This window comes from Triturus cristatus, chromosome 12, assembly GCF_964204655.1.
Source record: "Triturus cristatus chromosome 12, aTriCri1.1, whole genome shotgun sequence".
In the NCBI taxonomy this organism is placed as follows: Eukaryota; Metazoa; Chordata; class Amphibia; order Caudata; family Salamandridae; genus Triturus; species Triturus cristatus.
The window spans coordinates 139,203,123-139,221,124 of record NC_140595.1 but is presented as its reverse complement, the minus strand read 5'-3'; the positions used below and the strand labels follow the sequence as shown (position 1 = coordinate 139,221,124).

General features: G+C 46.4%; 1 protein-coding gene across 1 annotated transcript in view; it reads right to left on the bottom strand.

Moving 5' to 3' along the window:
• Positions 1-18,002, bottom strand: part of IQGAP3 (IQ motif containing GTPase activating protein 3) — a 187,733-nt gene that overhangs the window by 145,818 nt on the left and 23,913 nt on the right. Inside the window, exons 9-14 of the mRNA XM_085639704.1 lie at positions 12,736-12,823; positions 11,880-12,043; positions 11,111-11,198; positions 10,608-10,771; positions 8,920-9,080; positions 6,103-6,227 (exon numbers count right to left, since the gene is read on the bottom strand). Coding sequence (XP_085495830.1) covers positions 6,103-6,227; positions 8,920-9,080; positions 10,608-10,771; positions 11,111-11,198; positions 11,880-12,043; positions 12,736-12,823 — 790 coding nt within the window. The remainder of the gene's footprint in view (positions 1-6,102; positions 6,228-8,919; positions 9,081-10,607; positions 10,772-11,110; positions 11,199-11,879; positions 12,044-12,735; positions 12,824-18,002) is intronic.

The window sequence follows — 18,002 nt, the reverse complement described above, 5'->3', positions numbered from 1 at the left end:
TGGCTGCAGTTGCCCTGGTAGAATGGGCACGCAGCCCAACAGGAGGCTCCTTCTTAGCCAAGTAGTAACATGCTTTGATGCACCGAACGACCCACCGAGAGATAGTCAGTTTGTGCACCGCTCGACCTTTTATGGCGCCCACGTAGCCAACAAAAAGCTGGTCATCCACCCTTAACTGCTGTGTACGCTTGAGATAGAAGGCAGGCGCACATTTTGGGGCCAGACGATGGAGCCTCTCTTCCTCCCTTGAAGGATGCGGAAAGAAGGTAGGCAAAGTGATGATCTGCCCGATGTGGAAGGGCGTGACCACCTATGGCAGAAAAGAAGGACGGGTCCTTAACACCAGCTTGTCCGGATGAACAGAAAGGAAAGGAGGTTTGGAAGAAAGAGCCTGGAGCTCACTCACTCTCCAGGCCAAGGTGATAGCGACCAGGAAAGCGGTCTTAAGAGTAAGAAGACGCAAAGGACAGGTATGAAGGGGTTCGAAAAGAGCACACATCAGATAGGTCAAAACAAGATTAAAGTCCCATGGAGGCATGATGAACGGCACGGGAGGAAACGTGTGCGTAATGCCCTTAAGAAAACGGTTAACAACCGGGGACTTGAAAAGAGAAGGCTGATCTGGAAGCCTCAAAAAGGCGGAAACGGCCGAAAGATATCCTTTGATAGTGCCCAGAGCAGAGCCCTGCTGGGCCAAGGAAAGAAGGAACAAAAGAACTTCAGAAAGAGGGACAGAAAGGGGATCCAGAGCCTTTGCTGTGCACCATGCCACAAACTTCTTCCACCTGCAGGCGTATACCGTTTTAGTGGAGGGATGCCTGGCTGCCAGAATGACACCACAGACTTCGGGAGTAAGATCGAAAGCTGTCAACTGTCGCCGCTCAATCTCCACGCATGGAGATGGAGGCTGGACAGGTTCGGGTGGAGAACCGTCCCCTGCTGCTGTGACAGAAGATCCTCCCGAAGAGGCAGACGGATCGGGGGAGCGATCGCCATGCTGGGTAGCTCAGGATACCAGTATCTTCGCGCTCAATCTGGAGCCACAAGGATGACGTGGGCCCGGTCGCGCCGAATCTTCTTCAGCACTCTGGGCAGAAGTGGTATAGGCAGAAAGGCGTACAACAGACCGCAACTCCACTTGCGACAAAAAGCGTCGCCGAGCGAGAGCCGCCTTGGAAATTTCAACACGCAGAACTGACGACAATGCGTGTTCTCGTCGGTGGCGAATAGATCTAACCAAGGCTCTCCCCACTGCCGAAAGAGACCTTGCACCACGTCCGAGTTCAGACGCCATTCGTGATCCATCAAGCACCGGCGGCTGAGTTCGTCCGCCCTGGCGTTCAGAAAATCTGCCAGGTGTTGAACCACCAAGGTAATGCCTTTATGTTCTTGCCACGTCCAGAGGCGCAGAGCCCATAGGGTCCAGGACCCCACCCCACCCTGTTTATTGCAATACCACATGGTGGTGGTGTTGTCCGTGAACACCTGCACCACACCTCCCCAGATAGAGGGAAGGAATGCTTTCAGTGCAAGCCGGATCACCCGAAACTCCAAAAGGTTGATATGGAGTCGGGACTCCGCCGGAGACCAGAGGCCTTTGATCTCCGCCTCTCCCAAGTGGCCTCCCCATCCCAGGAGGGACGCACCACTTGGCTGTTGGCGAAGGGAAAGGGATCTGCCACTGACCCAATCGAGATTCGTGAGCCACCACTGCAACTGCTGTGCAGTGCCCTCCGATATCTGGACATGATCAGACAGGTTGCCCCGATGTTGCGCCCACTTGAACTTCAGGTCCCACTGCAAAGCCAGCATATGCCATCTGGCATGTGTCACCAGCAGGATGCAGGAGGCCATCAGGCCCAGAAGCCGGAGTGTCATCCTGACTGAAACCCGGGACAGAGGCTGAAAGATCGGAATCATAGCCAGAATATTCCGGACTCGCTGTTCGGGAGGATAAACCCGAAACAGCGTCAAATCCAGAACCGCTCCAATGAAGGGGAGCTTCTGAGAGGGACTCCGGTGCGACTTCGGCACATTGAGGGAGAACCCCAGCAAATGCAGGTGGTCGGCCGTAGTCTGAAGGTGGGAGACGACTGTCTGGAGCGAGCCCGCCTTCAACAACCAGTCGTCGAGGTAGGGGAAGACTGACGCCCCTGACCTGCGCAGATGAGCTGCGACCACCGCCATAACTTTCGTGCACACCCGAGGAGCACTGGTAAGGCCGAAGTGGAGCACGGCAAATTGAAAATGCTCGTGGCCTACTGTGAACCGCAGGTAACGCCGGTGGGCGGGCAGGACGGGAATGTGAAAACATGCGTCCTGCAAGTCCAACGCTACCATCCAATCTCCAGGGTCGAGAGCAGCTAAGACCTGAGCCAGAGTCAGCATCTTGAACTTATCCTTCCGGAGGAAGCGATTGACGTAGACCCCCTTTGTCCTTCTTGGGGACCAGAAAGTAGTGGGAATAAAAACCACTCCCTACTTCCGGGCCAGGGATGCACTCTATGGCCCCCTTGGCCAAGAGGGCCGTGACTTCCTGGCGGAGAAGAGTCAAATGATCCCCCGACATGCGGTGGCACCGAAGTGGCATGGCAGGAGGGAAGGACTGAAAGGGGAGGAAGTACCCGTGACACATGATCTGCAGCACCCATCTGTCTGATGTAATGTCGCGCCAGTGAGGGAGGTGGTGGCGGATCCTGCCACCCACCGCGTTGGGTGCTCCCCGAAGCTCAGATTAGGAAGGTTTGGAGGCGGAAGCATCGGGGGTGGAGGTGGACGGACGCGCACCCTGATTCCCTTCCCCGCCCCTGCGGAAACCGCGACCCCGATCGCGCTGGGTCTGCCCAGGCTTAGGGGACGGGCGCACCCGACTGCCTTTACCGTGCCCTCGAAAGGAACGAAAACCCGGAGAGGCCGAGCTCTTGGTAGAAAGGCCCAAGGACTTGGCCGTAGCCCACGAATCATTAAAGCGCTCCAGGGCACTGTCAGCCTTGTCGCCAAACAGGCGGGTGCCATCGAAAGGCATGTCCATGAGCGCGCTCTGGACATCAGGCGAGAACCCAGTCGAACGCAACCAGGCGTGACGCCGCAACGCTACAGTTGTAGAAAATCGCCCTGCCCAATGAGTCAGCGGTGTCCAACCCACACCGAATGGCGAACTTAGCCGCATCCTTACCCTCAGCAATTGCCGGAGAAAGGACAGTCTGCACCTCCTCAGGACACTGAGGCAACACCTGACCAATGGCATCCCACACCGCATGGGAGTAGCAGCCCATCAGGCAGGCGGTGTTCCCCGACCTCAGCCCCAAGCTGGCCGAAGAGAACAACCGCTTCCCAAACTGATGCAACCGCTTAGAGTCCTTATCCGGCAGGGCCGTAGGAAAAACACACTGTGACGTTGAAGCCTGAATGACCAGGCTCTCAGGTGTAGGGTGAGTCGTCAAAAAAGCAGGGTCACCGGGCGCCGGCCGGTGGCACGTGGCGACGTTCTTATCCACCGGGGCCCCCGTGGCCGGCCTCGACCAAGTGCCCAAGAGGACATCGGTAAGGGAGTCATTGAAGGGAAGTAACGGCTCCAACGAGGTCGACGCCGTCTGGAGCACCTCGGTGAGGAGGTTGGTCTTGAGGGCCACAGTGGGGAGGTCAAGATTAAGGAACTCAGCCACCCGACGGAGGACCATCATGTAGAAGGCACCTTCCTCAATCGTAGGCGGGGGAGAGGCGAACCCCGGGTCCGACGAAACATCGAGGCCGCCCGCCTCCTCCAAGTCGTCCACCCAATCCTGCTCAGAGTCACATTGCCGGAGGGGGGGGGACGGAGAGCGAACATGCTTCTTTGACTTTTTTTATGGCGTCACTTAACGGAGTCAGAGGGTGAAGACTTGGATCCGGATCCAGAGGAGAGACAACTGCGGTCCCGCGAACGGTCCCGGGAGCGGGTCCTAGACCCAGAGCGGCGGCGTGACGGACCTCCAGCAACTTCCGATGCCGCTCCCGCAAGGCCTTGGGGGGGGCCAAGGCACGGCAATCCCGGCAGTCCCGAGAGTCGTGAGCAGTCTCCAGGCAGTAGAGGCACACATCGTGGAGGTCCGCCACCGACATATTCCGGCAACAGGCCCCACAGGACTTAAAGCCGGTCATCCCTACGTGCACCAGGAGAAAGAAGAGGAGACAAAACGTCTCAAAATAGTAGTCAAAAAGTGACTAAGGTATGTGTTCTATCCGGATCTGCGCTTGCTGGCGCGGAAAAAGAAAGAACTGATGTCAGCGCACAAGGGTGGCGCCCAAGTACTCTCCGTGGAGTTCTCGGCGCTTACGACGCCAGTGACGGACACGGAGCCGCACAACGCCACCTACTGACGCGCAGGGGTACTGCTAAGCGAAACTTTTCGGATCCAGTCTGAAGCCTGGGGATATTCTAAGGTAAGGAATCTATCACTAACGTTTCTCTTTCAGATCTGTTGTTTTATGCCCTTTAGTATGTTTGGGGGTGACTTTCACCCCTTTGACTGTTTTATCCATTCTCTCCACACCCACACCATTTACTTTAGGTCTTGCTTGAGACCATGTAGGCGCTGACGTTTGGGAGACATTTTAATTACTTATAGGGGTCTAGTGCCCCCCATACCTTACGACTGGTTACGTTCCTCACAACTCATTTCCTTGCTTCTCTTTGGTCAGCGAATGCAGACTTCACTTCCTCTTCGTGCATTTGTCTCTATGCTGAAGCGTGGCCCTAGAGGTGTGGCGCCGCGTCCAGGGTGGCTGACGCTGAAATCTGGGGCCCACGGTTCGATCGGCAGCAGGTCAGCCGAGCACCATGTGACTCTGGGCAATAGCTTGCTTAATCTTCCAGACGGCGTCCAGCGCCGGGATGCCTCCAGGTAACTATCCATGCTTCACAAATACTGGATTTACATTTTACTACTTCCCAATGTCCTTTCATTCCTTGCCGCTTTCAGGAGGTACTTTATTTTCTTTTGACCTGCACTCACTTTCTCCCTCCACCCTTGCTGTTGCGTTCCCCCCCCCCCCAACCAATGGCCCCACCTGATCTGTTGCTGGTCTCACCCTACCACCACTCTCTGGGGTTGTTGCTTGGCTTGTGGGCGGCCCACCTCCTCCACCCTCCCTCCCTCAATATTGCTTGCCCCCTCCCATCCCACCAGAACAATAAGCACTCAAAAGTCACAATAGGTTTCAAGAGGCAACACAAATTCAGACAGAGCAGCAGTCTTTTTGGTGCGGTCTTCATGTGAGGGACAACATGGCAAACTTCAGTTCGGAGTTGAGACAAATTAAACAAGTGAGGTTTTTTCCTTGGATGCCTTTTATGCATCGGTGAGTTTCAGACATCGCAACCATGCCATGACCATTTTCGTTTCGGACAACTTTAAACCATTTTAAGTAGATTGCGGGCCTCGCACCAGTTTATGGGTGGCAGTAATTTAGCTGCGTTATTACTGCTTAATTTAGGTTTTGCCCAGCAGCCTCAACCTTTGGCTTACATTCCCTTCACCTATCCATCTAAAAAAAAAAACATTGATGCCTTAATGGGTATCTTTAAATGGCCCTCTCCTTACTTCCCATCCTCTGCATGCCTCCACTCTCCGAGTGCGGCCTACTCTCAGTCATGTGCATGATTGCATTAGTCTGTAACATTGTATTTTTGAAAACTAACCACACCTCATCTCAATGAACATACCGGTCCTCCTTTGAAAGTAATACCCTGCAACCTAGCAATATGTAATCACTCCTAACTCTCTAATAATCCCACCAGCCATCTCCATGAACTCACGTACCTCCCCACTAAAGAGAACATTTAAATCCTGCGGATTTAATCCCCCACAAAGGCACTGGAGTAAATGCATGGAATGATCTCCCTCGAAGTACATGACTAATCCCAGTAACCAAAAATCAAGCAATGCACACCGATGAATCACAAACCTTGGGTTCCAGAGTGGGGCGCTGCACGGAATAAAGTGTTTTAACGTTCCGTGTAGTAAGTGATATATAAATGCAATTACAATACAGACATAATGATTTTTATCCCCCTGTACAAAGCAATACATCTTTGGGTTGCAGAGTGTCCACATCACTTACTATCATGTTCATCTTGTACTGATCCGTTGACATCATTCACGCAGGCCTGTAGGTCATTCCAGCTCAAGAAAGCACCTCCCAACTTTTGGAGTTGAAGCTTCTGTTTCCACAACTTATCAAAGTAACTGAGGAAGAAGACAGAGCAATTTTAACTACAAGTGTCTGCTACTATGTCGAATCTACAAGGCCACTTGCTGAAGAATGAATATTAGAATAACAGCTGTAGGGATTAAGGCAGGAGGATGTGCTGGCTTGCTGGTCTCATAAAAATACGTTCATCGTACAGTCTACAGAACAGAGACAAGAATAATAAGAAGCCAAACATAGGACACCAACTAACAAGAAAACCCTCTGCTCCCACATCTTCCTCTATGGAATCATGATGCAGGACTCCGCCAAAGCTCAATGCACGTCAGATCTTAATAATGTAGGTTGGCCTCACTGATCATAGCCTAACAGCTCAATATACAGCACATCAATCCCCTACTTTGTGGAAGGAACTCCTCTTACACAAAGGGGGAAGCTGAAATTGCACCATTAGAAGGGAGGTGAAAACGCTGGGAAATTATGGGGGTTTTCAACAATGTCACAAGAAAAAACAGATAGCCCTATCCTAGGATAGTTGCCATCTCATCCACCAATTGACATAACTGAAGCATTTGCATCCTTTTATGGGGCCAGTACAGTTCTGATTCAGATAATTCATCAACAGCTGAGGAAGAGGTTCTAAAATCTCTTAAAGATCCTTTTTTTTTTTCTTCACCAGAAGGGAGATCAGTCCGTGAAGGCAAAATCATGCTGCAAGTGACAACCAACAACATAAACCTTCCTACCTGTATATCCCCTGGGGAGGATGGTTTCCCAAATAATGTTATAAAGTTTGGCTCTCACAATTAGCACTAATGATTTAAGCCACCAACAAGGTTACAGAATGGATAGGCACACTCTAGTATTTCTCCAATAGGACTATCATAGCTCTCATTTCCAAAGACTGAATGGACCCCATACATTATTGCAGTAATTATGAACAATCCTTGAATAATGTGACATGAAAATATTGGCTAAAGCTTTAGCCTCCAGGCTATACAAAGTGGCGCCATCTCGAATACTCTAAACCAAAGAGAGCTTTATACCTAGTCTCTCCTCTAGGAAACCTATCCACACGCTTGTACACTTGACATGGTCCACCCTTGATCAACGACTGGATGCTAATGTGCCCCAACACTGAAACTGTGTTTGAATAGAATGTGGGTACCCAGATTTTGAGCAGGATGTCTTCTGTCACGACGTCATATGGAAAGTTAAGTGGCTCGATGAAAGACCCACAGCAAAGATGAAAGGCACAAAGTTATTTTCCTGTCTGTTTACCATCGATAGGGACACACAGCAAGGCTGCAAATTGTTCCATTCACTTTTCTTGCCAGTAGTAAATTCAGTCTCAATAGCAATTAGTGCTTCTGCTGGTGGTAAGCTTGACTTTGACGGCAAGCAATGAACGGTTGACGGAGATGTCCCAGACTGCCCCTTGTGAAAGTACCCTTTACAATCAATGACCCACAGGAAATATTTCACCAGATTTGCAGCCCATTCCTAAATGACTAGATACAAGTATGTTCTTGAATGCATCAAAACTGGTTTCCATATGTTGAACACCTAGCTGTGACTATTAGGACTTTAGGCTTGGGACTATGCCTGAACTCCCAGTCCACCATTATTGCCATCGCCATACGACACACAACTCTCTTGAGCGGTCAATAACTTTATTATTCGTTAGAACATACCCTTCACCTGGACATTATTTGGATGCATTCTCTTCTGTCTCTCTCTCTCCCCCATATTTATGCCAAACATCTTACAGGCCTCTATATGGGACAGGATTCGAATTTCAATCTGTTTGAATAAATGCATTTCAACAACTTTGGCTACTGTCCTAATTTTTCTAATTTACGGTAGGATGTAGAATATGTTCATGAAGTGACGTGAGCTAGAATATAAATGCTGTTGAATGGATTGATTTGATATGAATGATACGTCTAAGTAAATAACATGTTCTAAGCACTTTGATAACAGAATCTTGCCACCTTTGGATTGGTAAAATTCTCAAGTTTCTGCAGAATTTCACTGCCTCAAGGCATGGCCACAGTAATGATTTTGGACATTCTACGCAAAGAGGCCATATTGGTTGTTTTAGGGAGCAATTGAACGCAACCTAGAGATCTCCTCAAATTGACTCTTTTCATACTCAGCTATGCTTGTAGTTGGACTAGGAATGTTGCAAATGTAATAGACAAGTCACTCTATACTATTCTAGATTAATTCAAGCAATTGTACTTTTTAATCCAATCCGAGCCACACAGAGGTTGCTTTAGACATGGAAGGAGTCCATCGTTGCCGTAGAGAGCAATTAATCTTGAACCAGGAGTCAGCTGTGCCACACATACAGAGAAAACATTAACAACTGCCATTCTTCAGCCACTTAGTTCAGAATTCAGGAACAAAAGCTGCTCATGCACAAGGCAATATAAAAAAGGAAATGAGCACATAGCATAATATACCATGTGGACTACCTAGAAATCCATCCTGTACCAAGTACCATGAGGCAAGTAGTGGACAGTCATGGGAGTATAATGGGAAATGCACACTTGCCTTCTATAAAAGAGACTGCTCTTGTGTTATTACTTAACATTTTTTTTTCCAGTTTCAACCACAATTGTTGCTTTGCACACCAACAAAATAGTCAACAATTAAAGGACCTATTTACATAATACTTTTCAAAAGTCATTAAATATTGAAAATGAGATCTCTCAACACACGCACCGCTGGATATTCTCTTCTTCTACATCGGCCAGCCCAGTAGCAGCATTAGTTAGATTTTCCCAAAATTCGTTCAGGTCTCTGGATTCTATGGCTCGATTGATCAGAGCGACAGCAGAGAGCATCTCTACAGCAACAAACAGTTCCTCCTGCAACAAATCCCCCTGCATGGACAATTAAAACAAAGTCCTACATCATTGCTGCATTCAGTGGAAAATAAATTAGATTATGCTTAGGAAAAGAAAAGTGGGAATGCAAGAGGATCGCCTTAGAGTCAGAAAACCATCAGGAGAGAAATACAAAAAGAATCATGCCGATAGATAGGTAGGTAACTCATGTTACTTGCAACATAAAATCCACCTATAATTTAAAACTATGGTAATATTAAGTGTATTATAAACGGCAGGTTGATCGAAGATAGCAAACATAAGGCCTTTCAGAGCTGAGCAAGCACCACTTTAGCACCCTTACTATATAAAATAAGTACAGTTGCCTAGAAATTACTAATCCAATTCAATTGTTCATTAATTTTAAAGACTAATCAAATCAACAAAGCATCAAATGTACCTTTAATAACTTATCATCTAATAGAAGACAGAAGGGGTGACAGAGAGCACAAATAACAATCCATCACTTTCTTCACGCCCCAGACAGGATTTCATAATGTAGATTGCTCCAAGCCTAAACATGGCCTGTTGCAGTAAGGTTAAAGATTCCAATTATAAAGGTGCGAGTATGCATAGGATCGCACAGTAGATGCAATTTGTTCAAATACATGCAGTTTACACAAACAAATGTTTTGGAGTTTAAATATTTTACCTCTGTAGGGGTGGGGAGACAATTCAATTTGTAGATATCAGTAACCCAGACACATCACAGTTTACACAGCTTTTTCCCCCCGCACACCACCACTCACAAATTTTGCCTTGTCCCTTTCAAAAGTTTTATTTCTAAAATGCATTAAAACGGGAACCAATACCTGCAGCCGAAGAGTGTCACATTACCAGAAAACCCAAGTTGTCAGGCCATGGATTGCTCCTGTGCATACTTAAAGCACATTCCATATGCCAGCAACCTCCTTTAAAGCTGGGTATTGCAAGCACAAAGGCAATAAGGTTTAGGGGGTGGCCCAACCCAGACTTGTGGTGTAGTTGGGCCGACGGATGCACAGAGCATGCTTTTGCAGTTAATAGCGGTAGACAGTGGCTGAGCAGAAGGCCAAAAGGAAAAAAGTAGTAATGGAACAAAAAGCAACTCATGTGTGGTGCCTTTGACCTCAAATACTCTTAAAGAGAAATACGTTGGAAAGGGGCACCAGGTTAAGAGAAAATGGTTCCTTCAGGGCACCAAGTCCCACGGAACACATATGTATTTGGTGTATTATAATATTAGAAATATTATGTGCACTGGAAACCATGCATTAGTTTAAATGGAAGAAGTAGATACATGTCTGATATTTGCAATCTCTTTAAAACACCCATTGAAAGGTTTCAAAACACCTGTGGTAGAAATGATGAGAATTAATAGCAACTTCACAATTGTGGATTATTGGCTACACCTTCAGCAATCCTCTGGTGGCATCAATTTAGGACATATAGGGTCTAATGGTGGATTGTCACAGGGGTACCCATAAACTTTGAGATTCAGCAACCCGATTTAATACCTATAAAGAAAGTGACACTATTAGTGACCTGCGGTTTCTGCCTCTGCAGAACAGACAGCTCCTTCTGATAAAGTTCTGCTGCAAATGTGTACACTTCAGGCAGCTGAGCATCCGGATTCCCAAGCTCCTTCACAGTTTCGGCAGCAACCCCCTTTCGGATAGCAGCGTTTACGCAGGCAACTGCTCGGTTCGCTGTAAGATAAGGAGAGAGAATCAAAGAAAGCTTCTAGATGCTGATCACCACTACCCAACATCTAACATGAAAGGAAAAAAAGGCAAGCAAAGAGTTATATTTTTGTACTTTAAACACACAAAATGGATCATCTGTATAAATTTAACTATGGGAGTAAGGCATTCTAAAAGGTTGCTTACTTATTCCTGTAGAGCCCCAAAAGGAGCTCAGCACCATTGCATGATCCGTGTTCTATTTTATTCCTGTCAACCTTCAAGAGACAGCTTGTAAAAGAACATTTTGCTATATATCTTGGATACCTAGAAAGAAATCTCAGCGGAACAAGACACGTTGCTTACTAGCGTATTCTTGGTTTGCATTCAGGTTGGCTGCATCAAGCCCTGCCTGGATCTCCTCCTTGTCCAGCAGATCCACACAGCCCAGTTCCTGTAATGTAAGGACAAAAATATACTGACAAACAAGCGGGCAACTTGTCACCAGATCACCAAGCATTAGATATTTTGAATGAGCGAGCTAGAGCATTCAAAGCTTCAACGTCTATTCTAAACAGAATAGATCACCATTTTGTTCTCAACAGTAGTGTTTGCTCTTTGTCAGTACTTGGTGGACTTCAGCATCCCTTGAACTTTGTTACAACCATGAGGGATTAGCAACCGGACATTCTAGTTTCTTGTACAAGAATAATTGTGGTAATACAGAAGGAAGATGCAAAGTGTTTTCACAACAACAGTTCACAAAATGAACAGCCCTGCAAAACAGGTTAATAATAGTTCAGCCCACTAGGAGAAAGAACTTGAATGTACAGATATCTACACTCTTACTGGGAGGGGACGTTTATTCCAAGATAATCTTTGTTGCGAGGGAGCTGCCAGTGGAAAGAGTCACACCAAAAGTTATAGTTTGGATGCTGTATTGTAAGAATAAATTAAGTAGCGTATGACTTAAGCTCATTCATAACGTATTTATTTATTTTTAAACAAAAGTAAGTGTTTAGCATATTAACTAATAGCAGAACAAAACACCCTGCCATACATTTATTGTTTAAATGTATTCTACACAGTGCCGGCCAAATGCCAGCTAAAAAGCAGCACTATGTCCATAGCTTACCAATGCTTTCTGCTCTCTGTCAATAGTAAGCTGCTCCAGATACCATTCTGAATTTTCCCGGTTCACTCTGCGCAGCGCAAGGACAGGGTCCTGCAAGGCTGTATACAAGGCAAGGGGATCGGTCCTCTCCAGCGCTTCATCCACATACTCAAGTGCCCCATGCACTAGAATAAAAATAAGCGCAGCTCTTAAAACGGACCAGTCTCATATACAGTAAAATATTGAACAATGTAGGTGTTAGTCCATTGTAAAAACTTCCAGGAGAAAAAGCATTTGAAGTCCAAAATACTTTAAATATCCTATACCCAGTGCAGGATTTTGAACAAAGTGATTTTTAGCTATGTGCAGAGTAGAACATTATGCTATTGTGCTATAACATAAGTATGAACTATTTAAATCTGTACCATTTGAAAAACCTCAAAATCAGGAAAAAGTATTCTTCAAGATCTAGCAAGGGTGCATTCACTTAACCATAATCAATCATAATTAAAAACAACTATTTGAGGGCACTGAACATTTGTGGGCTAAAATACTTTCCAAGGCTGATGCTCCACCCCAATTACATCTCCATTACAACACCACTAGGGCAGCCCACTACACCTACTAAACATGGCAGAGGTAATCTTCCGGAGCCTCCCTCTTCTAAATCTCAGGTAACAGAGGTCTTTTTTAGTAAGTAGAATAAAGCAATAAGTTAACTCCGCCTTTAAAAGAATGTTCATGGGTACTCGTTTTTTGTAGGTAACCCAACCAAAACAATCATCTTGCTAAAGAATTTATGGATTACAAGCGGACGATGATGAAGTGGAAACATAAAAAAGTTTTTTTTAAAACAAATACACTCAATCAAGCTTACGGTTGACTTTGTTGAGATTTCCTTGAATTTCTGCTTGAGTCAAACACGTGTCATAAATATCTCCATTTTCTATTGTACCTCGAAGCCCCTAAAAATTTGGAAAAGATAAAAGGGAATGAAGTCTTCATCACAACAATCATTTTGGTTCATATACAATGAGAATACACCAAGATCTGTCCAGCAATGGTGGCACGGGTAGTATGAGTGACCTAACTTTAGACAACAGAGCCAGACCTAGAGGTACTAGTGTTCCAGTAGTCACCTAAACCAAGAAATGTCTGAACATCTTGGTTATAGTATGCAGGAAAATCAAGTAGGGTTAGGAGAGTTGAAGTAGGCCAGGAACTCGGAGTCTACAGCATTCCAATAGGTAAGGAAAACTAAATATCTGCAGTTCGGCAAGAAAACCAAGGGTCTAAAACCATGGATGATCTGCTGAGGTAAAGTATAGGCAGACACCATTCTGAAGGTTGCTACGTCCAGTTGAGAGCTATATTACGAAGTGGCCCAAGTGATGATCTTTCTAGACGATACAAGAAAAATCAAACAACTGAAGACATTCTTTTACAGGAAGATTATAGCGAAATTCAGAGCAAAGTACCTGGAATATAAATGAATGCTTCCAGTCTCAAAATAAAAAAATTCTTTCTAAATAAATCTCTGGAATAGACATGGATTGAAGAGCTGCCCAATTAACACCCACCATACTCTTGCCAAGAGCTTGCCAATGTGGAGAACTTGCCATCTCAAAGTGCGACTCATTTGCAGAGGGAGAGCAAGTTCCCGAGGCAAAATCAGCATCACCTTGATAAAGAGACCACTCCTACAACTCTGAAAAATCAAAAGGCAATGGGGAGGAATAAAGGCAGGATCACATCCTGATCTGCCTCTGATCAGGATCAGGATCCAAAGCCAACCCTTTAGAGCAGGATGATACACCAGCACACAAAGGGTTGTTGATAAGCATTAATAGCTTTCTAATAGTACCTTAGGTTTTGACAATCCTGGTGCTTTTATAGCTCGGGATAAATGTATTGCCACCAGTTATAATACACAAATAGTATACAGGTTAGAGCAGGTGTTGGCTTAAACAAAACCTTTTTATGCAGGGACGAAGCATGGTTCCTTGTATGCTGCATCTGCATTTCATGCTGGCACATGCCGGGGCACAACTGCTCTGATGGCAGTCGATAGTAAAAAAGTATTTGATACAGTAGCCTGCCTGTTTAACAGTCAGGTAAAAGGATCTCGCTCCTCCTCCTCCTGTGCAACACAGCAGCTGGCATAGCGGTCTCTACCCCAACGCACCCCGACTGTTAATCCTTCATTTTGAACCCCTTGCAGAAAGGATGCAGTGGGATGCCTGATTATTAACAGCCTTCAGTGGATCAGTGAACTTAAAAACGAAAGCTCCCTGTACGCTGTTGATAGGCTACTTTTCATTCAACAGCAAAGCACCACCGTTCCATAATTAATTACAATTTTTCAGAACTTTGGAGATCAATCAAGTCTAAATAAACTAGGGAACATGTATCCATGTCTGACAAAGGGAAAACCAGCAGATAGCCTCAGTACAAGCTCAGCTCAATACTGCAGGCAAACATTTAAATATTTGGGAATGCAAGTGACAAGAGACCATCGCCAGAGCTGGGACTAAATATCACTCCGCTATTGCAGCACACTCAGCATGATCTAGAGGGGTGATGAACATACTACTTTCCATAATGGGGAAGAGAGATAGTTTTTAAAATGATCTCACCGCTTACGTTCTTATGTCTACACTCCAAAGCGGACTCGTACTCCACAGCACCTAAAATATGTACGGACCCACAAACCTCAATAAGTAGATTTTTTGGCCAGGTAGCCTCGCAAAAGTCTTCTTCACAAAAAGTGTGCAGGAAACAATACGATGGTGGACTGGGAGTTGCGAATGTCTGTCAATACTACCTGGTTTAGCAATTCATCCCAATTAATGACTGGTTGGCAATTATAGTCAAGAGAAAACTCTTGTGAAGGCCAAGCCTCCAGTCCACACTGTACGGCACACCGCTTTCACATGCATTATCTCCCATCACCAAGATACCTACTTTATGCAGACACAAGGCCATAAGACACACTGAATGGCAAGCAACAACAAACGGCAATCCCTTGTGGCAGGCACATTGCTTTCACATGTCTCTAAACGCAAGGCATTATATCCCTTGGTTTTCACATTTATTTCAAAATTGGGAGACATCTGGGCCACTGACCATATCCAATCATTTGATCAACTGACCACAGAGATTTCAATGCATAAATCTACAGATACTTGCCGCTGCGGTATGCTCGAGCCCCACAGAAGAAAAAAAATGCAAATGCTAGAGTTCAAAGCCTTAGAGCCAAAGCTGGCAATGGAGCATCTGGGAAAGAAGTGTATTTCTAGTGTGTACAGATCACTACTAATCAATACTCCTAATCGATTAAAAGACCTACAAAACAAGTGGGATTGAGAATTTAGGGAGATGCAGGATAATAAATAGAATAAGGCAAAGGTGGTTGTGTGCCTGCTGGGCATTCCCTCACGCCTCAAATGGATCCAAGTCAAATCTTCTTAGAGGATCTATTTTGATCCGAAAGGACTGTGGGCACCAAAGATAGGGCACAACATTCTAACGGCTGGTGTTACAAAAACATTGGCACTCTCCTTCACACAATATGAAAATGCCCAATTATTACCCAGTACTAGAAAAAGAAAATACTTTGCGCTGAGGAGGGTGGTTTGCTGCACCCAAAATGGCAATCAATGCCATAATGGAGAACTGGGACGGTTGCAGAGGTGCCAGCATCCAGATAGCAGTGGTCCTTCTGATGCCAGAAGGGATATCGCACGCCACAAGTGATGACCCCTCAACCTTAGTGGAATGATTATGGGAAATTAACTATTGCTCGAAGGCAGATGAAATGATTTACCAAGCAAGAGGTGCTACAAAGAAATATAAAAAATAGGGAGTCCTGGTGGGACTACTTCCACATGCATCAGCCTAAAACAGGACAGGATGACTAGAGCTATAAATAATTGATTATATAATGAGATTGCAACACTGCATCACTCATTGTCGCATGCCTTATGTCAAAGGTTTTGTAATTCAATTTACATCAATAAAAGGGATCATATAAAAAAACACTAGAAATTAAAATAGGACTGCAACAAACTAACCATATTACGATGGCTGTACAGAGCAATATAGTGCTGAAAGTGGAAATGGACAAAGCCAATAAGTCTTGGCAAGCTGCTTCAGAAGTTTTTTAAAATATATTTTATTGTAACTTTATGTCACCTAAAAAGGATGCAACTTGAGACAATCACATGCGTGGAAAAAAAACATTTAAATTAAAAGCCATAATTAACCATTCCCTATTTCTAATGAACTGTACAGGTGCTTACCTTGTAGGCAGATGTACACTAGCTTTAATGCACAAAACACGAAAATATGATTCCCACGTGTAGGAGAGTAGGGTCTGCTATCCTATGGTCACCCCAAATTTTTGCTTTTTGCTTCACTGGTTTTTGACATACTGAGGCTGTGGGCCTGCTAATCAGACCCCCAGCCTGCTGTTCTCTCTACTAAATGGACACTATGCACTATAGGTGCATAACCAATTGGAATTGGATCACCCTGTGAGCCCCTGTACCAGTGTACACTAGGTACCCAGGGCATTGGTGTATCTAAGGCCTACCAGGGGCTGAAGCATGTATTATGCCACCCCTGGCCTGGCCTAGCAATTTGACACAACTGGCTGATCACTCAGCTGGGGTAAGTTGGTGTAACCACCTCTTACTTAGGTGTAGTATACCTATACCTAACCTTAAATGGGACACGTTAACCTGTAAGTCATTCCTATGGCAGGCCTTGACAATCCTGAAGGCAGAGTGCTTGGTTCCAAGTGAGATGGTGCTCTGGCATGAGCTGAACCTGTCTGCAGTGGTCGGAAAAACTTCCTTCTACCGTTTCCAGATATCGTCATACCATATACTCTTAAGTGCATTATGAACCTCGCGGTTAAATGCTATCTTTGGTTTGGCTTTATCAAAACATGTCGTGTAAGGTGTCATACGAATTGGAATACTAACCCCTCGCCAATTCTGACGACGGGGTTAGCATTCCACCCTTCTAGAGGGACACGACGTGTACAGTACCTGAAACCCGGGTAAAATCAGACATTGCCTCAGCTCCACAAAATGGACGCTGCCACCACAGACACAAGTCTGCCCTCCTGCTGCTGGGAGTCCTTCCAGCTTGGGAGACGTGGACAAAGGGTTTCCTGCCAGGGGAGGTGCGAGCACCACCCCAGACAGGATTTTGTGTATTGGTCAGGTAGGGCTTGAATGGAATCAGACATGTCTGAGGCTCACAAGGAGCCTCGGTGCATATGCCAGTTCAAACTGGTCCTGGGGCACACCAGCCCCGGACCTGGGGCGAGCTGGACAAAGGATTGGGGGTGTAACCACCCCCCTTCCTGGTCCCACCCTTAGGGAGGGACCTAGCAGGTAGTCCGGCCCCTAGAATCCGCTTAAAGGTAGGAGCTGTGTCCTAAGACTTCAGACATCCTGGAATCAACTTACTACAAAGAAGAAGACGGGAACTTCGACGCTCTGCTGCACAGAGGACAGAAGGAAATCTCCTCTATGGTCAGGGAGTGACCATCTTGCTAACGCAAGCACCAACCAGCTACTCGACGTCTGCTTTGCCGCCGCCTCCTGCCGGAGCCCGAGCCCAGAGCCCGACAAGAACTGGACCTCCAGACCTCTCACAGCCCGATCCACAGTCCCTGCAAGGAAGGAACCCGTGGAGGCACCGAGACACGTGGAGCCAGCCATCTTGAAAGACCCACGACAAGCTGCAAGCACGACAACAGAGGCTCCCTCCAAGTTGTGCTTTGGGTCCTGAGAAGCCCAACACCCGAGCGGCATCTGCACCAAAGGTGAGCCCTCCAGCATCTCCACGATCTGCGTGGGGCCCCTCTGCACTTTGCATCTCGACGCGCCTGCCCGGTCCCTGGCCCGTTGGCTAGTGGCCATTTTGGCGACGAACTTTGAAAACTACGACACTGGTCTGGTTGCTCCAGACTGGCCCCTGCTGCCCTCCAAAGGAGCAGCCCCTCTGACCTTGCTGGTCAGAACCATCAGCTTTCTTCATTTTTCACGACTCCTGCTTTTGTCAAGGCTGGTTTGCTTTATTCGAGTCACCGACACCGCCGACAGCGAGAGCCTGCGTGGGACAGCTCGT